The sequence below is a fragment of the Acomys minous genome (genome assembly GCF_964271855.1).
Source record: "Acomys minous genome assembly, chromosome: 12".
Classification (NCBI taxonomy): domain Eukaryota; kingdom Metazoa; phylum Chordata; class Mammalia; order Rodentia; family Muridae; genus Acomys; species Acomys minous.
In genome coordinates this window covers 62,981,949-62,999,127 of record NC_140493.1, presented here as the reverse complement: position 1 = coordinate 62,999,127, position 17,179 = coordinate 62,981,949, and the positions used below count along the sequence as shown (strand labels likewise).

Here is a 17,179-nt window from a genome sequence, read left to right as displayed (position 1 = left end):
CATTTATTTATTTTTGGTGCTGGGAATTGACGCCAGAGCCTTGCATGTGCTCAGCAAGCACGCCGTATCCCTGAGTGACATTCCCCGTTCTAACACTGCATTGACTGTAGGGCCACACACGCATTCAAAAAAATTGTGTTGTATAAACGCTTAAAATAATACGCCACACGGAAGGTTTCTCTGCATATAAATACAACCTAATGCGCTTCCTCCCAATATTTCCAATTAAGGCTACAAATTAGAAAGAAAATAATAGTGCCGCCCACGAGCATGCCGAAAGCCGGAAAGCCGAGTTTTTAATTCTGGAGCCTGACAACAGACAGCAGGAGTGAATGAGCGAGCGGACGCGAATATCGGCAAATGTTAAATATGCTGGTCGGCCCGGAAGAAATAACTGTGAATTACACGTGCCCGCGGCCTCAAAGACTCCACCAACTGACCCGCGACCTAGGGAGGAAAAAGCAGGTCCCCTGCACCGTCACTGAAGGAAAGAGCGGAAAGCCTGCTCACACTCCGGATGGATTTGACCGCGCACGCCTTACACCTGAGCCCCTCCCCGCCCCCGGGGCGCCCCGGCCCGCAGGACTGCCACAGCCACGTCCCCATCTCCGGCTCCTCAAGCTCCGCGTCGCCACCCGCCACCAGCAGCACGCGGCGGCACAAGGGGACCCCACGAAAGACCAGAGCCCGCCGGCCCCGCCCACCGCGCACACGTGACCCGGGCCCCGCCCACCGCGCCCACGTGACCCGGACCGGCCTCCGCGCGCGGCGTGGATCGCGGCCGGAGCCGCCATTGTTCCGCCGGGGGAGGACGGCGGGGCCTGGCGCTGGCGCCCCGACGCCGCTTAGCGGCCGCCTCTGGAGACACTCAGTCCCCGCCGCCCCGTCCGTGTCCTCCCGGCGGCCGCGGCGGCGTGAGGCGGGCTTTGGGCCACTGGGAGCCCTCGGCCCCTCCCCGCGGCGCCCGAGGCCGCCTATCCCACCCCGCTCCAGGGCGAGGGGCGGCCGCGATGCGCTCGGCCTGAGGTGTCGCGGCCCTCGGTAGCCTCCCACGACTGAGTCTCCCAGCGGCGTCCGTGCGCCCCGGCGTCATCCCGCGCGTCTCTCCGGCGGGAGGGAAGATGGCTGCGCGGAGCTGGCAGGACGAGCTGGCCCAGCAGGCCGAGGAGGGCTCTGCCCGGCTGCGAGAGTTGCTCTCGGCCGGCCTGGGTTTCCTGCGCACCGAGCTGGGCCTCGACCTGGGGCTGGAGCCGAAGCGGTATCCGGGCTGGGTGATCCTGGTGGGCACCGGCGCGCTCGGGCTGCTGCTGCTCTTCCTGCTGGGCTACGGCTGGGCCGCGGCTTGCGCCGGCGCCCGCAAGAAGCGGAGGAGCCCGCCCCGCAAGCGGGAGGAGGCGGCCGTGCCCGCGCCGGCCCCCGAGGACCCAGCCCAGCCGAAGACGCTGAGAAGCGACGAGCAAAAGAAGAAGAGTCGGAAGAAGCTGTCCGAGAAGCCCAAAGTGAGTAGAGGGCGAGGAGCCGGGTGGGCAAGGGAGGCGAGAGTCGAGGACGAGGTGATGAGTGCACACGTTCCTTGAAAGTCGGAAAGTCGCGTTTCCTGCCTTGAAATTAACTCTGTGAGTAGGTATAATAAATAAAAGTGTGAGTAGGTAAAATAGATAAAAGTGCCCTAACTCAGAGCCTGGAAACCTTGGCCACCCCAGCAGCAAACCCTTCCTAGAGGCCTATGGAAGTCGCCTGCATGTGGAGGCTAATGGGACGTTGGAAGTTCTGGAAGAGAGAGCGCGACAGCGATGTCTATCTCAAGTCACGGTGAGACCTGAGACCTTAGCTAGTGTAGGAAATACAGTGACCTAAAAACTCTGGCTTAAAGAGGATTAAACGTGCCTATGCCTCCATCTCACTTGGAAATGTTAAAGGGAAGTGGTTGCCCTGTCTTGGCCTGGTGAATGTGGCCATGGGGGGAGCGGCGGCTAGTGCAGGAGCTGGGCAAGAGGGAACTGGCTGGCCAATATTCCTTCGGGATATATGACCCTCTGAGCAGAAGGTAAGGCAAGTTCAGCAAAGCAGTCTGTAGTAAGTGCACAGTGTGGAAATACTTGTTTTTAGTAAAATAAAGAGGAATGACAGGTTGGAATATCGAAGTTTTCGAGGTTTGAAGCGGAAGCTTGCTGAACCACATATGAAAATGAAAAAGGTAGTCTTTTTTTAAAATCAGTCTTTAGTGTTATACTTATGTATTCTGTGCTGCCACTTCTCCATAGTGTCTGTGTGTTACTAGTCTGTTTTACATATTTTATGTAATATGAAAGATATGCAGAGCCTGGTGTGTTGGCCCGCGCCTTTAATCTCAGCACTCGTGAGGCAGAGGCAGGCGGACCTCTGAGTTCGAGGCCAGCCTGGTCTACAACGCGAGTCTAGGACAGCCAATGCTACACAGAGAGACCCTGTCTCAAAAAAAAAAAGAAAAGAGAAGAAAAAAAGAAAGAAAAAAAATATGCAGTATTAGAAATATCTATTAGCCAGATACAGGTAGCATATCTTGAGTTTGAGGCCAGCCTGGTCTACATAGTTTCAGGACAGCCAGGGCTACATAGAGAAATCCTGTCTGGAAAAAGAAAAAGGAATACCTCTTACTTGTGTATCATCTGAATATTACTCTTCACCTTTTCAGAACAATTCAGTAAGCCACTACCAGGTTTGTTTTTGTTTTTGTTTTTGTTTGGTTTGGTTTGGTTTGGTTTTTCGAGACAGGGTCTCTGTGTAGCCTTGGCCGTCCTGGACTCACTTTGTAGACCAGGCTGGCCTCGAACTCACAGCGATCCGCCTACCTCTGCCTCCCGAGTACTGGGATTAAAGGCGTGCACCACCACGCCCGGCACTACCAGGTTCTTACTATGTAGAAATGTGTTCTGGTATGTTTGATGGGTGTTGTAAGGTGTGCATACAAGAGTTAAAGTCAATCACAGTGCCTGATGGGAGACAGATTCATAAATACTGTCTGTTCATGGACCCCCAAGTGTGGATACAGTGTTACTTTGATTTAGAGGGTGGAGACTAATTCTAGTTTGAAAAGGTTATTTCAGGAAGCTGGGATTCACATCAAAAAAGAATATTGTTAGTACCAATACAAAAAAGGAGACAGACAACTCATATCATAAGCATTCAGTTTTGCTTGCTGAGTAGAAGGATAGAAGATAGGAGACCTAGAAAAGTATTGGTATAATACTTCCTTGAGTTAGGAGAAGAGAAAACAGAATCCACTTAGAACGTACATAATTAAAAGTTCTGTAGACAGCAGGAAGGGTTAAGTGATGTTCTGATGAAACAGAACACTTAGCTTCAGAGTAAAGGTGATATTGAAACAAACTGCACTCATTAATACTAAGGCCTGTGTGGACTGTGGCAGGTTGTGAAAATTTCAAAGCCTGTTTCGAACGGTTAGAATTTCACATGGTCTTGAGAGAGACAGGTGCTCCACAAGTCGAGTTGAAGTGCCTCATGACACCAGATGACTCATCTGAAGGAGGAACACACTTCACCGTGGAAAATGTACATCAGACTTAGGATCTGGCTCCTCCTCCTTTTCATTTGTATTAAGGAAGGGGAGATGGGTAATAAGTAGATTGACAGAAATCTTTGAGGAGCTGGAATTGAGATTATATCACTGAATGCAAATTGGGTGAAATAGTAGCTTTATCTGACAATAATAAGGATGTATTAAGAGAAGCTGCAGTTCTAAAACTTGACTGCAATTCAGAAATACGTTTTACATTACAGCACAGGCATAAACTTATTTTTCTTTAATGCAGTTTGTGAACCACAAAATTAATTTCTGATTTGATTATTAGGCCTGGCACCTACCACCCACAGTTAGAAAAATACTGCTTTCCAGGGCTAAGTATAAACTTCATTATTTCCTGTTCATTTATTCCTTGTACTATGCTGCATTTTTACTTAGGGGAGGAAAAAACAAACAAGGCCTAGATACAAGTTAAAAGTAGGAAAAAGAGTGCTTTATGTCTTACTATGAAGGGGACCGAAAAGTAAACAGCTCAGTGACTTCCCCAGGGAGCTTTATTCCAGTTACATAGAAGATAACTATATACAGTCCACTCCTATGTGTGTTCTGCTTTTATGGATTAAACCAACTAAGGATCAGAAATTTATTTTTAGGGTCTGGTTGATGTTGCTAAGTTGGTAGAGTGCTTACTTGGCATGCTTGAATCCCTGGGTTGGATGATCGGCACTGCATAAACTGGGGGCTTGGCATATGCCTATAGTCCCAACATTCAAAGTGGAGACAGGAGAATTAGACTTTCAAGGTCACCCTATACAACCTAAGGAGCTTGATGTTATCCTGGGATACATAAAACCCTTCTCCCCCAAAGCAGTGGTTTTTAAAAAACTGCAGCAGTGTTGATTAGGTACAGACAGACTTCTCCTTGTCATTATTCCCTGACCTATACAGCATAACAACTGTATATAAAGTGTTTACTTTGGACTAAGTATAATTAATCTAAGATTGTTTCAAGTGTATGGGGTTATGTGTAGGTGACATAACCAACACTTCGTTGTATTTTATAAGGTATTTGGTATCTGTACATTTTGATATTCTTGAGAGTTCTGGAATCCCTCTACAATGGATACTTAGGGCTTTATTCAAAACAGTAACAGTACAGCCTACTGTGGTCCCAGGGACACCAACCTAATCTGTTTGACTTACTATGTGTCTAAATTGAAGATCTTTGTTAAAACACTGAAGTTGAATTCTTTTCTTTTTCCTTAAGATTTATATATTATTTTATGTCTGAGTGTTCTATCTGCATGTACACCTGCAGGCCAGAAGAGGCCATCACATAGATGGTTGTTGCTGGCAATTGAACTCAGAACCAATGGAAGAGCAGACAGTGCTATTAACCGCTGAGCCATCTCTCCAGCCCTGAAGTTAAATTCTTTCCTAGGTGGTGTCAGTAGAAACAATTTGAATGCCCCTTAAAATTTGTGTATTCCTGCCGGGCGTGGTGGCACACGCCTTTAATCCCAGCACTCGGGAGGCAGAGGCAGGTGGATCGCTGTGAGTTCGAGGCCAGCCTGGTCTGCAAAGTGAGTCCAGAATGGCCAAGGCGCCACAGAGAAACCCTGTCTCGAACCCGCCCCCCCCCAAAAAAATTTTGTGTATTCCTGAGTTGTATTTCAGTGCATTAAAGTTCAGACTTTTTAGAGCTTCATCTAGGGACTCAGCTTTCTTGTACCTGACTGTTACCCAAGCTCAACTTGACCTCCCTGGGCTAAAGTGGTCCTCCAGCCTCACCTTGGCCCTGAGGTTTTGGCACTACATGTGTGCACCACTGCCCAGCTTTTTGAATTTGTATGCACAACAAGCTGATTAGTTTGAAAACCCCTCACTAAAATGGAGCTATAAAGTCCATACTATAAGAACTTGTGTTCTTTTCTTTCTTTTTCTTTGTTTTAGAGACAAGGTCTCACTGTGTAGCTCTGGTTGTCCTGGGACTCACCATGTAGACTGGTACGGCCTCAAATTGACAGAGATCCACCTGCCGCTACCCCTGGAGTTCTGGGATTAAAAGCGTGCACTACTATGCATGCCCACCTGATCTTTTTTATTAAGCTACTTAGAGTGGCTCATGTTTGTGATTTCAGCACTGAGGCTGGAGAAATACTGTGAGACGAAGGCTATCCTGTGCTACATATTGAGGTTCAGGCCATTTTGGACTATGGTGTGAGACAAAAAACAATAAAGACCTTTCTGGCCAGACAGTGGTGGTGGGCCTATAACCTTAAGACTTAGCAGAGGCAGGAATATCTTGAATTCGCAACACACTGTCCACCTGCCTCCGCCTCCTGACTATTGGGATTAAAGGCATGTGCCCCCACTGCCCAGCCTTTTTTTAATGTTAAATATATTTTTCAACCTACATATTTTTAAATATATCAATTTGTTTTTTATCCTACAGTCTCAGGTAAAAATTTCAGGTGTTCCATCTCTAAAACTGAAAGGAAGAGGTACTTTTTCACTTGCTGGCTTTTTTTAAAATTTCCTTCATTCTTTTTCTCTTTTATTGGCATTTTAAAAAAAAATCATTCTTAGCTTGGTGTGGTGGTGCACACCTTTAATCTCAGCACTCAAGAGGCAGAGGCAGTTGGATCACTCTGAGTTTGAGGCCATCTTGGTCTACAAAGCAAGTCCAAGACAGCCAAGGCTACACAGAGAAACACTGTCTGGCGGGGGGGGGGGCATCATTTTTATGTGTTTTGCATGATACCAAGTCATTTCAAGTTTTTTTTAAAGATTTGTTTACATATATAAATGCTCTATCTGCATGTACACCTCCATGCCAGAAGAGGACATCAGATCCCAGTATAGATGTGGTTGCCAGGAATTGAACTCAGGACCTCTGGAAGAGCAGACAGTGCTCTTAACCATTGAGCCATCTCTCCAGCCCTCAGTTCAAGTTTTAAGTGGGTAAATGTCTTCATTTGATCTGAGTAATGGTTTAGGAGGATGTATGATCTTAGGTGAATGGTTTTTAGCACTTCTGCTTTGAGTCAATTAGAAACACATAAGCAGAATTAACTTTAAAGGAAGTTCATTTTAGTAGACAAGTTATGTATTATGGTACAAATTTTCATGAAGGTTTGCTATAGTGTAAATTTGAGTGTCTCTAAGTGAATTTTAAAAGTTTTTTGTTGGACAGGACATTCTCCACACCTATGTGGAGAGCAGGGACTGACTTTGACATGAACTCTGGTGCCCCATATTTGACCACCTCCCTTTGGGGAGGCCTGGTGGCACTCAAAAAAAGAATAAGCAGGCTACCAAGATGAGACTTGATAGCCTATGACCATGTAGTGGGGGAGGAGGTCCCCCTCGGTCACAGACGTAGGGGAGGGGAATAGGGTGAAAGCGGGAGGGATGGAAGAATGGGAGGATACAGTGATGGGATAACAATTGAGTTGTAATCTGAATAAATTAATAAAATTAAAAATAAAGTTTTTGTCTTCTGTAACCTTACTTAGCATTTAAAATAACTATTAAATACATAATTCAGTAAGATATTCAAGCAAAGTGTTTATACAACTTATTTTTATCTTTATATCAGATAAATAAGCTATGTAAGCCCACCTTTCTATTTTTGCACGAGGAGATGGCTGCCTTGTCTAACTTTACTTTTGTAAGTTTCAGTCTTTGACAGCCAGTAAAGTACTCTAACGATGGGCTGATTCTTTTGCAATCATTTTTCCCCCTATTTTAATGATACTGCCCTACTTTATGACTTGTACTAACTTTTGCTTGCACTTTTTGGTTTTTCAAGACAGTGTCTGTGTGTACCCTTGGCAGTCCTATAACTCACTCTATAGACTAGGCTGGCCTTGAATTCAGAAATCTGCCTGCCTCTGCCTCTGCCTCCCAAGTGCTGGGATTAAAGCGTGCACAGCCATGTCTGGCTTCTCAAATCTTTAGATTTATTTGTTTATTATGTTTATAGTGTTCTGCCTACATGTATGCCTACTCGTCAGAAGAGGGCATTAGATTTCATTATAGGTGGTTGTGAGCCACCATGTGCTTACTGGGAATTGAACTCGAGACCTCTGGAAGTCCAGTCAGTGCTCTTAACCTCTGAGCCGTCTCAACGAGCAGACAACTCAAATCTTGTACACATCTGTGCGTGCCCTCAGGCTGCATGACTGCAAAAGTGCCTCAGATAGTGATTCTGTGGTTATAGTTCTTGTGAGTGGGCAAGATCATCAGTACAGGATTTATGAATACTAAGGATCAACTGAGTCAAAGTCTGTACTTTGAAGCCTGGTGTTTATTTTCAAGCATTAGCATCTCTAAAGCAGAACTCAATTTCTTGCCTTCTCTATTTCTGTAAAATATAAATCACCATCCACTTAGTTATTCAGATTAATTCCTGACACCCTTAAAATCTGGGCATTCTTCCGGGCGTGGTAGTGCACTCCTATGATCCCAGCACTGGGGAGGCAGAGGCAGGCGGATCTCTGTGAGTTTGAGGCCAGCCTGGTCTACAAAGCAAGTCCAGGATAGCCAAGGCCAACACAAAGAAACCCTGTCACGGTGGGGGGGGGGGGCAGGAAGGAACCTTATGGTTGGGGTCACCACAACAGGAAGAGCTGTATTAAAGGGTCACAGTATTATGAAGCTTGAGAACCGCTGTCGTAACTGCTGAACCATCTCTCCAGCCCCTGGGTTTTGACAGTCTTTTCATTTGGTAGCACAAGCTCATCTGTAACTCAAGAGCCTCCTCTCTCAGCGTCTGTGCAGTATTGCAGTCCTGATTCTTGTGCTGTGCTGTGATTGCAGGAATGCACCCTTGTGCCTAGCTAGTAGTAGTCTTTTTTGAAATAATAAATTGCCGTCATTTTGAAATCAGCACTTCATAGGTCTTGTACTCAGAATCAAAACCTCTTTCCATGGCCTATAAGGCCCAGCACCTGCATTTCTTTCAAAGTCAGTTGCTAGCCTTGTCTTATTTTCTACTTTAAACTACACTGGTGGTGCATGCCAGTAATCCCAGCACTCAATGAAGCAGAGGCTAGCAGGTCTCTGAGTTCTAGGACAGCCAAGGCTAAACAGAAACCCTGTCTCAAAAAACTAAAACAAACCTACACTGATGATTTGTTGTTGTTTGGTTGGCTTAGTACTTCATATTTTCTTTCATAGTTCATTGTCTTTATATGAATAAATGCTAAAGCTTCTAGAACAGCCAGGCGGTGGCACACGCCTTTAATACCAGCACTTGGGAGGCAGAGGCAGGTGGATCGCTGTGAGTTCGAGGCCAGCCTACAAAGCAAGTCCAGGACAGTCAAGGCTACACCGAGAGAGACCCTGTCTCAAAAAAAACCAAACCAAAACAAAACAAAAAACCAAAAGCTCCTAGAACAGTCTGTCCCCATTAGTCGTATCAGTCCCTAGATCTTATCTTTAAAAATTACCTAGAAAGCCAATGTCTGTAATCCTAGCATTTGGGCAGTGGAGGCAGGAGGATTAGTAATTTAAGGCTGGTCCAGGTATAAAGCCATTTGGGTTCGCATATATCAAAACGAAAAATCATCTCAGAAAATCCTTTTCCAGTCACTACTTGAAATCATTATCCTCTTCAGTATTCTGTCTTCAAACTGATTGTTTCCTTTGTAATAGTCACCAGAATGTGTCCTACTTGTTTACTTTTAAAAGGTCTTTCTCAAGATTAGAGCGGCGTGTTGGAGTGCAAGGCAATGGCAAACCTGCCTGGCATGAGAGGCTTTAATTGGTTGCTGATTAAGTGCCTAAAATAGCACTTGTAGTTTAAGTAATTTGTTATTGAGCTAAATAAATGTATAGTTTAATATATCCCCAGTAGAACTGTGATTGTTCTTGGTATTGTTTTTATTTTGTAGTGGTTTTTTTGTTTTGTTTTGTTTCTGCTTTTTGAGGCAGGGCTTTTCTGTGTAGCCTTGGCTGTCCTGGACTTGCTTTGTAGACCAGGCTGGCCTCAAACTCAGAGATTTGCCTGCCTCTGCTTCCCTGAATGCTGGTATTAAAGGTATGTGCCACCACACCTGGCTTTTTTTTTTTTTTTTTTTAATATTTTTCAAGATAGGAATTCTCTGTGTAACAGCCCTGGCTGTCCTATACTAGGGATTAAGAAGCTCTTAATAATAAGAATAATGATAATAATAATGATGATGATGAAGCTTTTAATTAGTATATACTCCTGGTTTCTCAGAAGAGCCTTGGGATTAAGTGACATACTCCAGGTCATAAGACCAGAGGAGTTTCAGAATCAAAACAGTGTTCTAATTTCCAGTCTAAGAAGATCATGTTGTTTTTATTTTGTTTTGTTTTGGTGTTTGGTTTTTCAAAACAGTGCTTCTCTGTGTAGTAACTGTCCTGGAACTCGCTCTGTAGACCAGGCTGGCGTGGAACCTCGGAGATCCACCTGTCTCTGCCTCCTGTGTACTGGGATTAAAGGTGTTCAACACTACTGCCTGGCCTAGGTCATGTTGTTTTTCCTGTATCTCTCTGATTTCCTTGACATCTTCCAGTATATTAAATTGTATTCACAGAATAAATCCAACTTCCCCAATTAACTTAAATCTTGGCTACTTTAGTTTTAGAAGTTTTGAAAAAATAACTTTCTTTAATCTTTTTTTAAAATGTATTTATTTATTATCTATACAGTGCTCTGCCTGCATGTACACCTACAGGCCAGAGTAGGGCATTAGATCACATTCTAGATGGTTATGAGCCACCATGTAGTTGCTGGCAATAGCTCATAACCTCTGGAAGAACAGTCAGCGCTCTTAACCTCTGAGCCATCTCTCCAGCCCAACTTTTTCTCTCCTCTCCTCTCCTCTCCTCTCCTCTCCTCTCCCTGGTTTTTTGAGACAGGGTTTCTCTTGTAGTCCTAGCTGTCCCACGACACTTGGTAGACCAGGCTGTCCTTGAACTCATAGAGTCTCTGCCAGCATAGTGGCACATGCCTGTAATCCCAGCACTTTGGAGGCAGACAGGCAGAGCTCTATGAGTTTGAGGCCATCCTTGTCTACAAAGCAAGCCCAAGACAGTTAAGTCTATACAGAGAAACCCTGGTTTGTTTGGGGTTTTTGTTTGCTTTTTGTTTTTCGTTTGTTTGTTGTTGTTTGTTTGTTTGTTTGTTTGTTTTTTCTGCTGGGGGGAATAACTTTCTAAAAGGCTCCAGAAGTTTGGCTCCATTTGTTTGGTTTTTTTTTTTTTTTTTTTTTTTGCTTCATACTGCCAGAGGCCTAGCATAAAAAGACCATCAGTATCTATGTTCTTCTTAGATACCAAGAACAAATAAGCCCTCTGAACACTATGTTCTATTTTCACTTTTATTGATCTGTGTTCTTTTTTAAGAATGCCTTGGAATGTCACAGAGAACAGACTGACAACGAGGGAACCTGCATAGGACTAACCTAGGCCTTCTACATATATGTTACAGTTGTGTAGCTTGGTCTTCTTGTGGGACTCATAGCAGCGAGAGCAGGAGCTGTCTCTGACTCTTCTACCAGCTCTTGGGACTGTTCTCCTTACACTGGGTGGCCTCATTTAAGACAAGGGAAGGTGCCTACCTACTTTTACAGCAACTTGGTACACAGTGTTTAGTTGATATCCGTGGAAGGCCTGCTCTTTCCTGAAGAGAAATGGAGGGCGGGAGCAGGGAGACTGGGAGGAGAGGAGGCACAGGAAACTGCAGTCAGGATGTAAAAAATAATAATAATAATAATAATAATAATTTTATTTTAAATGCAGAGTTGGGGTGGTGGTGCACACTTTTAATCTCAGCACTCAGGAAGCAGAGACAGACATAGCTCTGTGAGTTTGAGGCTAGTCAGGTCTACAAAGCAAATCCAGGACAGCCAAGCCTACACAGAAACCCTATCTTGAAAAACAAAAAATAAAAAATTAAAGAATGCCTTGGAAATAAGTTATTATTCAAGCAAAATAGAAAGTTCTAAGTTTGATGTTATCTGGGGAGTTTTTACATTTCCTTTGTTTTCTCTGTCCAACTCAACTAATAGTTGACACTGATGCACAGAATGCTAAACTTCTAAAAACCGCCATCAGATTCAAGGCAAGAAATACACGAACATACGTATCTGCTATATCAATTGCAGTCCTTATCTCAGTTCTCATTAAATTGCAAACTGAAACAATGCTTATATTTCATTTTTCAGAAACCATCCATAGCATAATTTAGCCATATGACAAGTATTGAGCATTCATGATCCAGTTAATCAGGAGATACTTGGGAATTCCTGAAGAAATGGACTTTGACTGAGATCTTCACTACTAAATGAAGTAGCTCAGTCTATATGGCAAGATTTGCAAATTATAGTAGAGATCATATTTATAAGAATGTCCTATTGGTTATGAGAGGTGGGTTTGTTTTGTTTTGGGGGGCGTGAGACAGGGTTTCTCTGTGTGGCCTTGGCTGCCCTGGACTCACTTTGTAGACCAAGCTGGCCTCAATCTCACAGGAATCCGACTGCCCTGTCCCTCCCAAGTGCTGGGATTAAAGACATGCACCACCATGCCTGGCTGCCTTTTATCATTTTTATGTTGTACATTAATATACTTAGGACTCCACCACCACCTAACCTAGCACCTAAAACATTTTAAAGATGTATTTTTATTTTATGTGTATGAGTGGTTTGTATGCATGAGTGTCTACCATGTGTGTGTCTAGTGCCTGGGGAGGAGAGAAGAGTGTGAGATTCCCTGGAATTGGAGTGGTTATGGTTGTGAGCCACCATGTGGGTGATGGGATCCCGACTTGGGTTCTCTGCAAGAGGAGAAAATGCTCTTAACTACTGAGCCATTTCTCCAGCTCCTGCTTGATTTTTAACAATGCATATAAAGCCACACTGTGGACACTTTTTTGAACTTTAAAATAGTTTTTTTCATACAATATGACTTCCCCTCCCCCAGCTCCTCCTAGATTCCTCCCAGTTCTTTAGCCACCTAAATATACATACCCCCTTTTTTCTTTCTCATTAGAATACAGATAGGCATCTTTTTTTAAAAAGTAAAATGCAGGCCTGGAGAGATGGCTCAGAGGTTAAGAGCACTGACTGCTCTTCCAGAGGTCCTGAGTTCAATTCCCAGCAACCACATGGTGGCACATAACCATCTATAATGTGATCTGATGCATATTGTATACATAATAAATAAATCTTTTTTTAAAAAAAGTAGGGCTGGAGAGATGGCTCAGCGGTTAAGAGCACTGACTGCTCTTCCAGAGGTCATGAGTTCAATTCCCAGCAACCACATGGTGGCTCACAACCATCTGTGATGTGATCTGATACTCTCTTCTGGCCTGCAAGTGTACATGCAGGCAGAGCATTGTATACACAATAATAAATAAATAAATCTTTTAAAAAAAAAAAAAAAAGTAAAATGCAAACCAGGACAGGACAAGAGAAATGAGGGGGTGAGGGTGGGAGGAAAGCCAAAAAAAAAAAGCTGACTTTAATGGGTTGAATATGAGAGTGAGAGGAATAGATAAGCAAAAAAGAAGTGAAGGATTCAGAAAAAAAGGTAGGTGGAGAACATGGGCCCTTTTATCAGTTTATCCCTTTTTGTTAATGGAGCTCAGAATTGTTTAATGGGGAAGAAAAGGTAGAAATGATTCTGCCCACCAACAGCTAGGTGTGTCTCTCATTTTAGATATGTTGGGAACGAAGCAGCTCTTTGTTTGCGTCTGTGGCGGTGGTTCGTAGCCATTACATTAGAGAACTAGGAGCAATATTAGGGTCTTCTAAAGCATGCATTAATTGGATATCATCTTTGGCTGCTTTGTTGCTACTGTGGAAGAGTTATTCTTTCAATAAAGACTACCCATACATCCTAAAATAGTTTCAGTCTAGCTCTATACAGAAAAGGTTTGCTTCCCAGCACTCGAAGGCAGGCCAGTCAGTGCTACAGAGAAACCCTGCTTTAAAACAACCAAAAAAAAGAAATTGCTGAGGGTCTAGACAAATGACTCACTGCTTAAAAACGTTACCGCTCTAGCAGAGGACCTGAATTTGTTTCCCAGCACCCACATCAAGTGACTACGGAAGACCCAACATCCTCTTCTAGCCTCTACACTCACATGCACAGTCAAGCATACGCATGTGCACATAATTTACAAAAACACTCAATGTTTAAAAAAAAAAAAAGGTTTACTGACTCTTGAATAAAGCCAAACTCATCTTACAGATATAGAAATAAAATCTAGAGGTGGTAAGATGCTCTGAGATTACCCAGCTAATTGTGATCACAAAGTAAACACACTTCAGAGCCCCTTGTAACTACCTATACTTCATTGTTTTTATTAGAGTATTTGTGTGTGATCAGAAAATTTGGTTATAGTATTTTGTTTATAAGTTCATTATATGGGGGTGCCGGAGAGAGAGCTCAGTGATTAAGAGCACTGGCTGCTCTTGCAGAAGACCAGGGTTCAGTTCCCAGCACCCACAAAGTAGTGTGGCTCACAATTGCCTATAATTCCTGTTCCAGGGGAATAATGCCCTCTTCTAATCTCCACAGGGACACATGTCAACAGACATACATGCAAAACAAAACATACAATAAAATTCTTAAAAGATTTTATTTATTATGTGTACAGTATGCATTAGATCACATAATAGATGGTTGTGAGCCACCATGTCGTTGCTGGGAATTGAACTCAGGACGTTTGGAAGAGCAGTCAGTACGTTTAACCGCTGAGCCATCTCTCCAGCCCCCATACAATAAAATTATAAAAGTTAAAAACAAATCACAAAACACTCTTATTAGTCCATTGAGATTTAGATGACATGGCCATACAAAAGCAACCTTGTTAATTTGGGTTGGAGAAGAACTTGATTGTTGTATGTATTACTTCCCAGGTATAAATCTTTGGTTTGATCAGTCAGTCAATTTGATGATAAAGTGTTTTCTTGTTATCTGTGCAGCCCAATGGACGGACTGTTGAAGTACCTGAGGATGAAGCAATTAGAGCCCGAAGTATAACAGCAAAGCAGCCACCAGAGACAGACAAGAAAAATGAAAAGGTAAGCTTAGGAACATATGTATGCAAAGTTTTAAATAAAGAGAATGACACAAAAATTATGCTTTGGTGTTTGGTAGGATTATATATCTTCCATTTAAGGAAACTGCAAAATCTAAAACAATCATTTTGTATAAGTACTGAAAGTTAGATTTAAAAAAATTTTTTTTTAAGGAGACTGTGTTCATTATGCCAAAAATAACATATGACTTGAGTATCTTTTGTTTCAGTGAGGTTCTGGCTTTATAGGTTACTTCTGATACAAATCTTAACATGATTCTATTGAATCATGATACTTATGCTAATGTACTTTATAATAAAAAATGCTTAGGAAAATTATCCACTGGTATTGTTTAAATAGATTTTACTTGCTAGGTAAGTTGAACCATCTACCTATTAACAGTTGACTTTATTTAACAAGATAATTCTGCTGAGATTATTATTTTAAAAGGTTTGGTTAAGGGCTGGCAACATGACTCAGTAGGTAAAGGCATTTGTCACCAAGCCTGAAGACCCAAGCTCAATCTCCAGAACTTACCACTATAGTAGGTGTCACTGTCCTCTGACTTCCGTGTGTGTGTGTGTGTGTGTGTGTGTGTGTGTGTGTGTGCGCGCGTGTGCGCGCGCTTGTGGAAACCAGAAGAGGATTTCCAGAGAATCCTAGAACTGGAGTTAAGGTTGTAAACTGCCTGTTGTGCACATTGGGAATTGAACTCTGAAAAAGTAGTTATTGCTCTTAACCACTGAGCTTTCTCCAGCCCTAAGAAGCTTGATTTTTGTACAAAGTAATTGCATCTCAAGTTACAATGCTGGCTATCTTTCTTGTTGTTTGAGTAAGTCTTACAGATATAACTTGGTCTAGAAAGGACACACACACACACACACACACACACACACACATTTTATATATGGAGAGCTAGAGTGAATTGATGTGTGTAAAGCAAATTATTAACTGCCATAGTTTTGTGTGTGCCTGCGCGTGCATGCATGCATGCATGCATGCATGCATATATAGCTACTTTTGTCTCTGTTGTTACAGCCCAGACTAGCTTCAAATTTATCATCCTCCTGCCTCCACCATCACAATGCTGGGATTATAGGTGTATGCCACCACATGTAGTGTACTTTCAGAAAGATTACGGCCCATATAAGGAAAGGCAAATAGAGAAGCTGTCTGGTAAAATTAGGAACTTTTGTGCCACGTATTCAATGGAGAAAGGAAATCCTACATAGGTAACCAAAAAAGACTGATTTGCTGGGCAGTGTGGTGCATGCCTTTCTTTAATCCTGCACTCTGGAGGAAGAGGCAGGTGGATCTCTGTGAGTTAAAGGCCATCCTGGTGTACAGAGTGAGTTCCAGGCCAGCCAGGGCTACATAGTGAGACTCTGTCTCAAAAAAAAAAGAAAGAGGGGGGAGGGAGAAAATACTGACTTAATTAAAGATGGGTGATATCTCAGTAACTGGAAGAGGAAAGCCTGTTTTGGAGGGAAAGAATCAAATGAACATGGATGCTATTCAGATGAAACAAATGGACATATTCAGGCACACTCAGAAGTCTTAAAGAAGCCTAACAGGTCAAGATTGTAGGGGCATATGATTTTTTAAATTTATGTATATGTAGAACTGTAGGCAAATTTACCTCTCAGCAACCTTTATTATTAATGAATCCATTTTGCATCTAGGATTATAAAGGTCTGATTTAAAGGAGAAAATGAAAATTGCTAGTTAGAAAACCAGTAATAAGCAAAATGTATAAAGGCTGGTTAGATCATGTCAATGATATCTACTGAAATCCTAATATCATTCATTATAAGAACTAATAATATTCAGTGAGTGAGTAAGAGCTTTTCACATCATTTCATCCTAATAAGCAACACTAAGGTATTTTATTTATTTTTAGTAGCCGAATAAATAAGTAGCTAACTACACAAGACCACAAAACTGGTAATAATACTTATTCAATTTTTCTAAGGCAACAGTTCTCAAAGTTTGGTCACTGAATCCCTAAGAAAGGAATCCTAAGGACCCTTTGATTGAATCCCTGAAAACAAAACTATTTACATAGTAATTAAAACATTATTTGCCTTTTTTTACTGTGTTGATATTTGCGCTGATGGTGCCAGAGCAGTGGGTGAAATTGCTGGCTCTTTACCATGACGCAAGGCAACAGCACTAAACTACTGCTGCTCTTTGTCCTTACTACTGTCTGCTCTATTTTGGAAGAAGAAAGTTTGCTAGTTTCTCTGTAGAGTGCTTTATCAAGGGTGCGATTAAAATGCTTGTTAATTCTTTGGTTTTTCAAGACAGAGTTTCTCTGTGTATCCTTGGCTATCCTGGATCACTTTTGTAGACCAGGCTGGCCTCGAACTCACAGCAATCTGCCTACCTCTCCCACCAAGTGCTGGGATTAAAGGAGTGCACCACCATGCTCCGCTGCTAATCTGTATTTGTTACCACATTTATTTTGTGTGTATATGTTGTGGACACACATGTGGTCAGGATAATTTGCAGAGGGATCCACTGTCTGATTCTGTCTTGTGGGTTCTGGGGATTGAACTCAGTTGATCAGACTTGGAAGCAAGCATTGATGAGTCAT

General features: G+C 42.8%; 1 protein-coding gene across 6 annotated transcripts in view; it reads left to right on the top strand.

The window, feature by feature from the left end:
• Nucleotides 1-794: 794 nt before the first annotated feature.
• Nucleotides 795-17,179, top strand: part of MTDH (metadherin) — a 53,661-nt gene continuing 37,276 nt past the window's right edge. For 2 of the 6 annotated variants that reach the window (XM_084751315.1, XM_084751314.1), the window contains exons 1-2: nt 795-1,499; nt 14,488-14,586. In XM_084751315.1, the coding sequence (XP_084607441.1) occupies nt 1,122-1,499; nt 14,488-14,586 (477 nt within the window). In that variant the 5' untranslated portion in view covers nt 795-1,121. The remainder of the gene's footprint in view (nt 1,500-14,487; nt 14,587-17,179) is intronic. The other 4 variants (XM_084751316.1, XM_084751313.1, XR_014773349.1 and 1 more) reach the window with 3 other exon arrangements.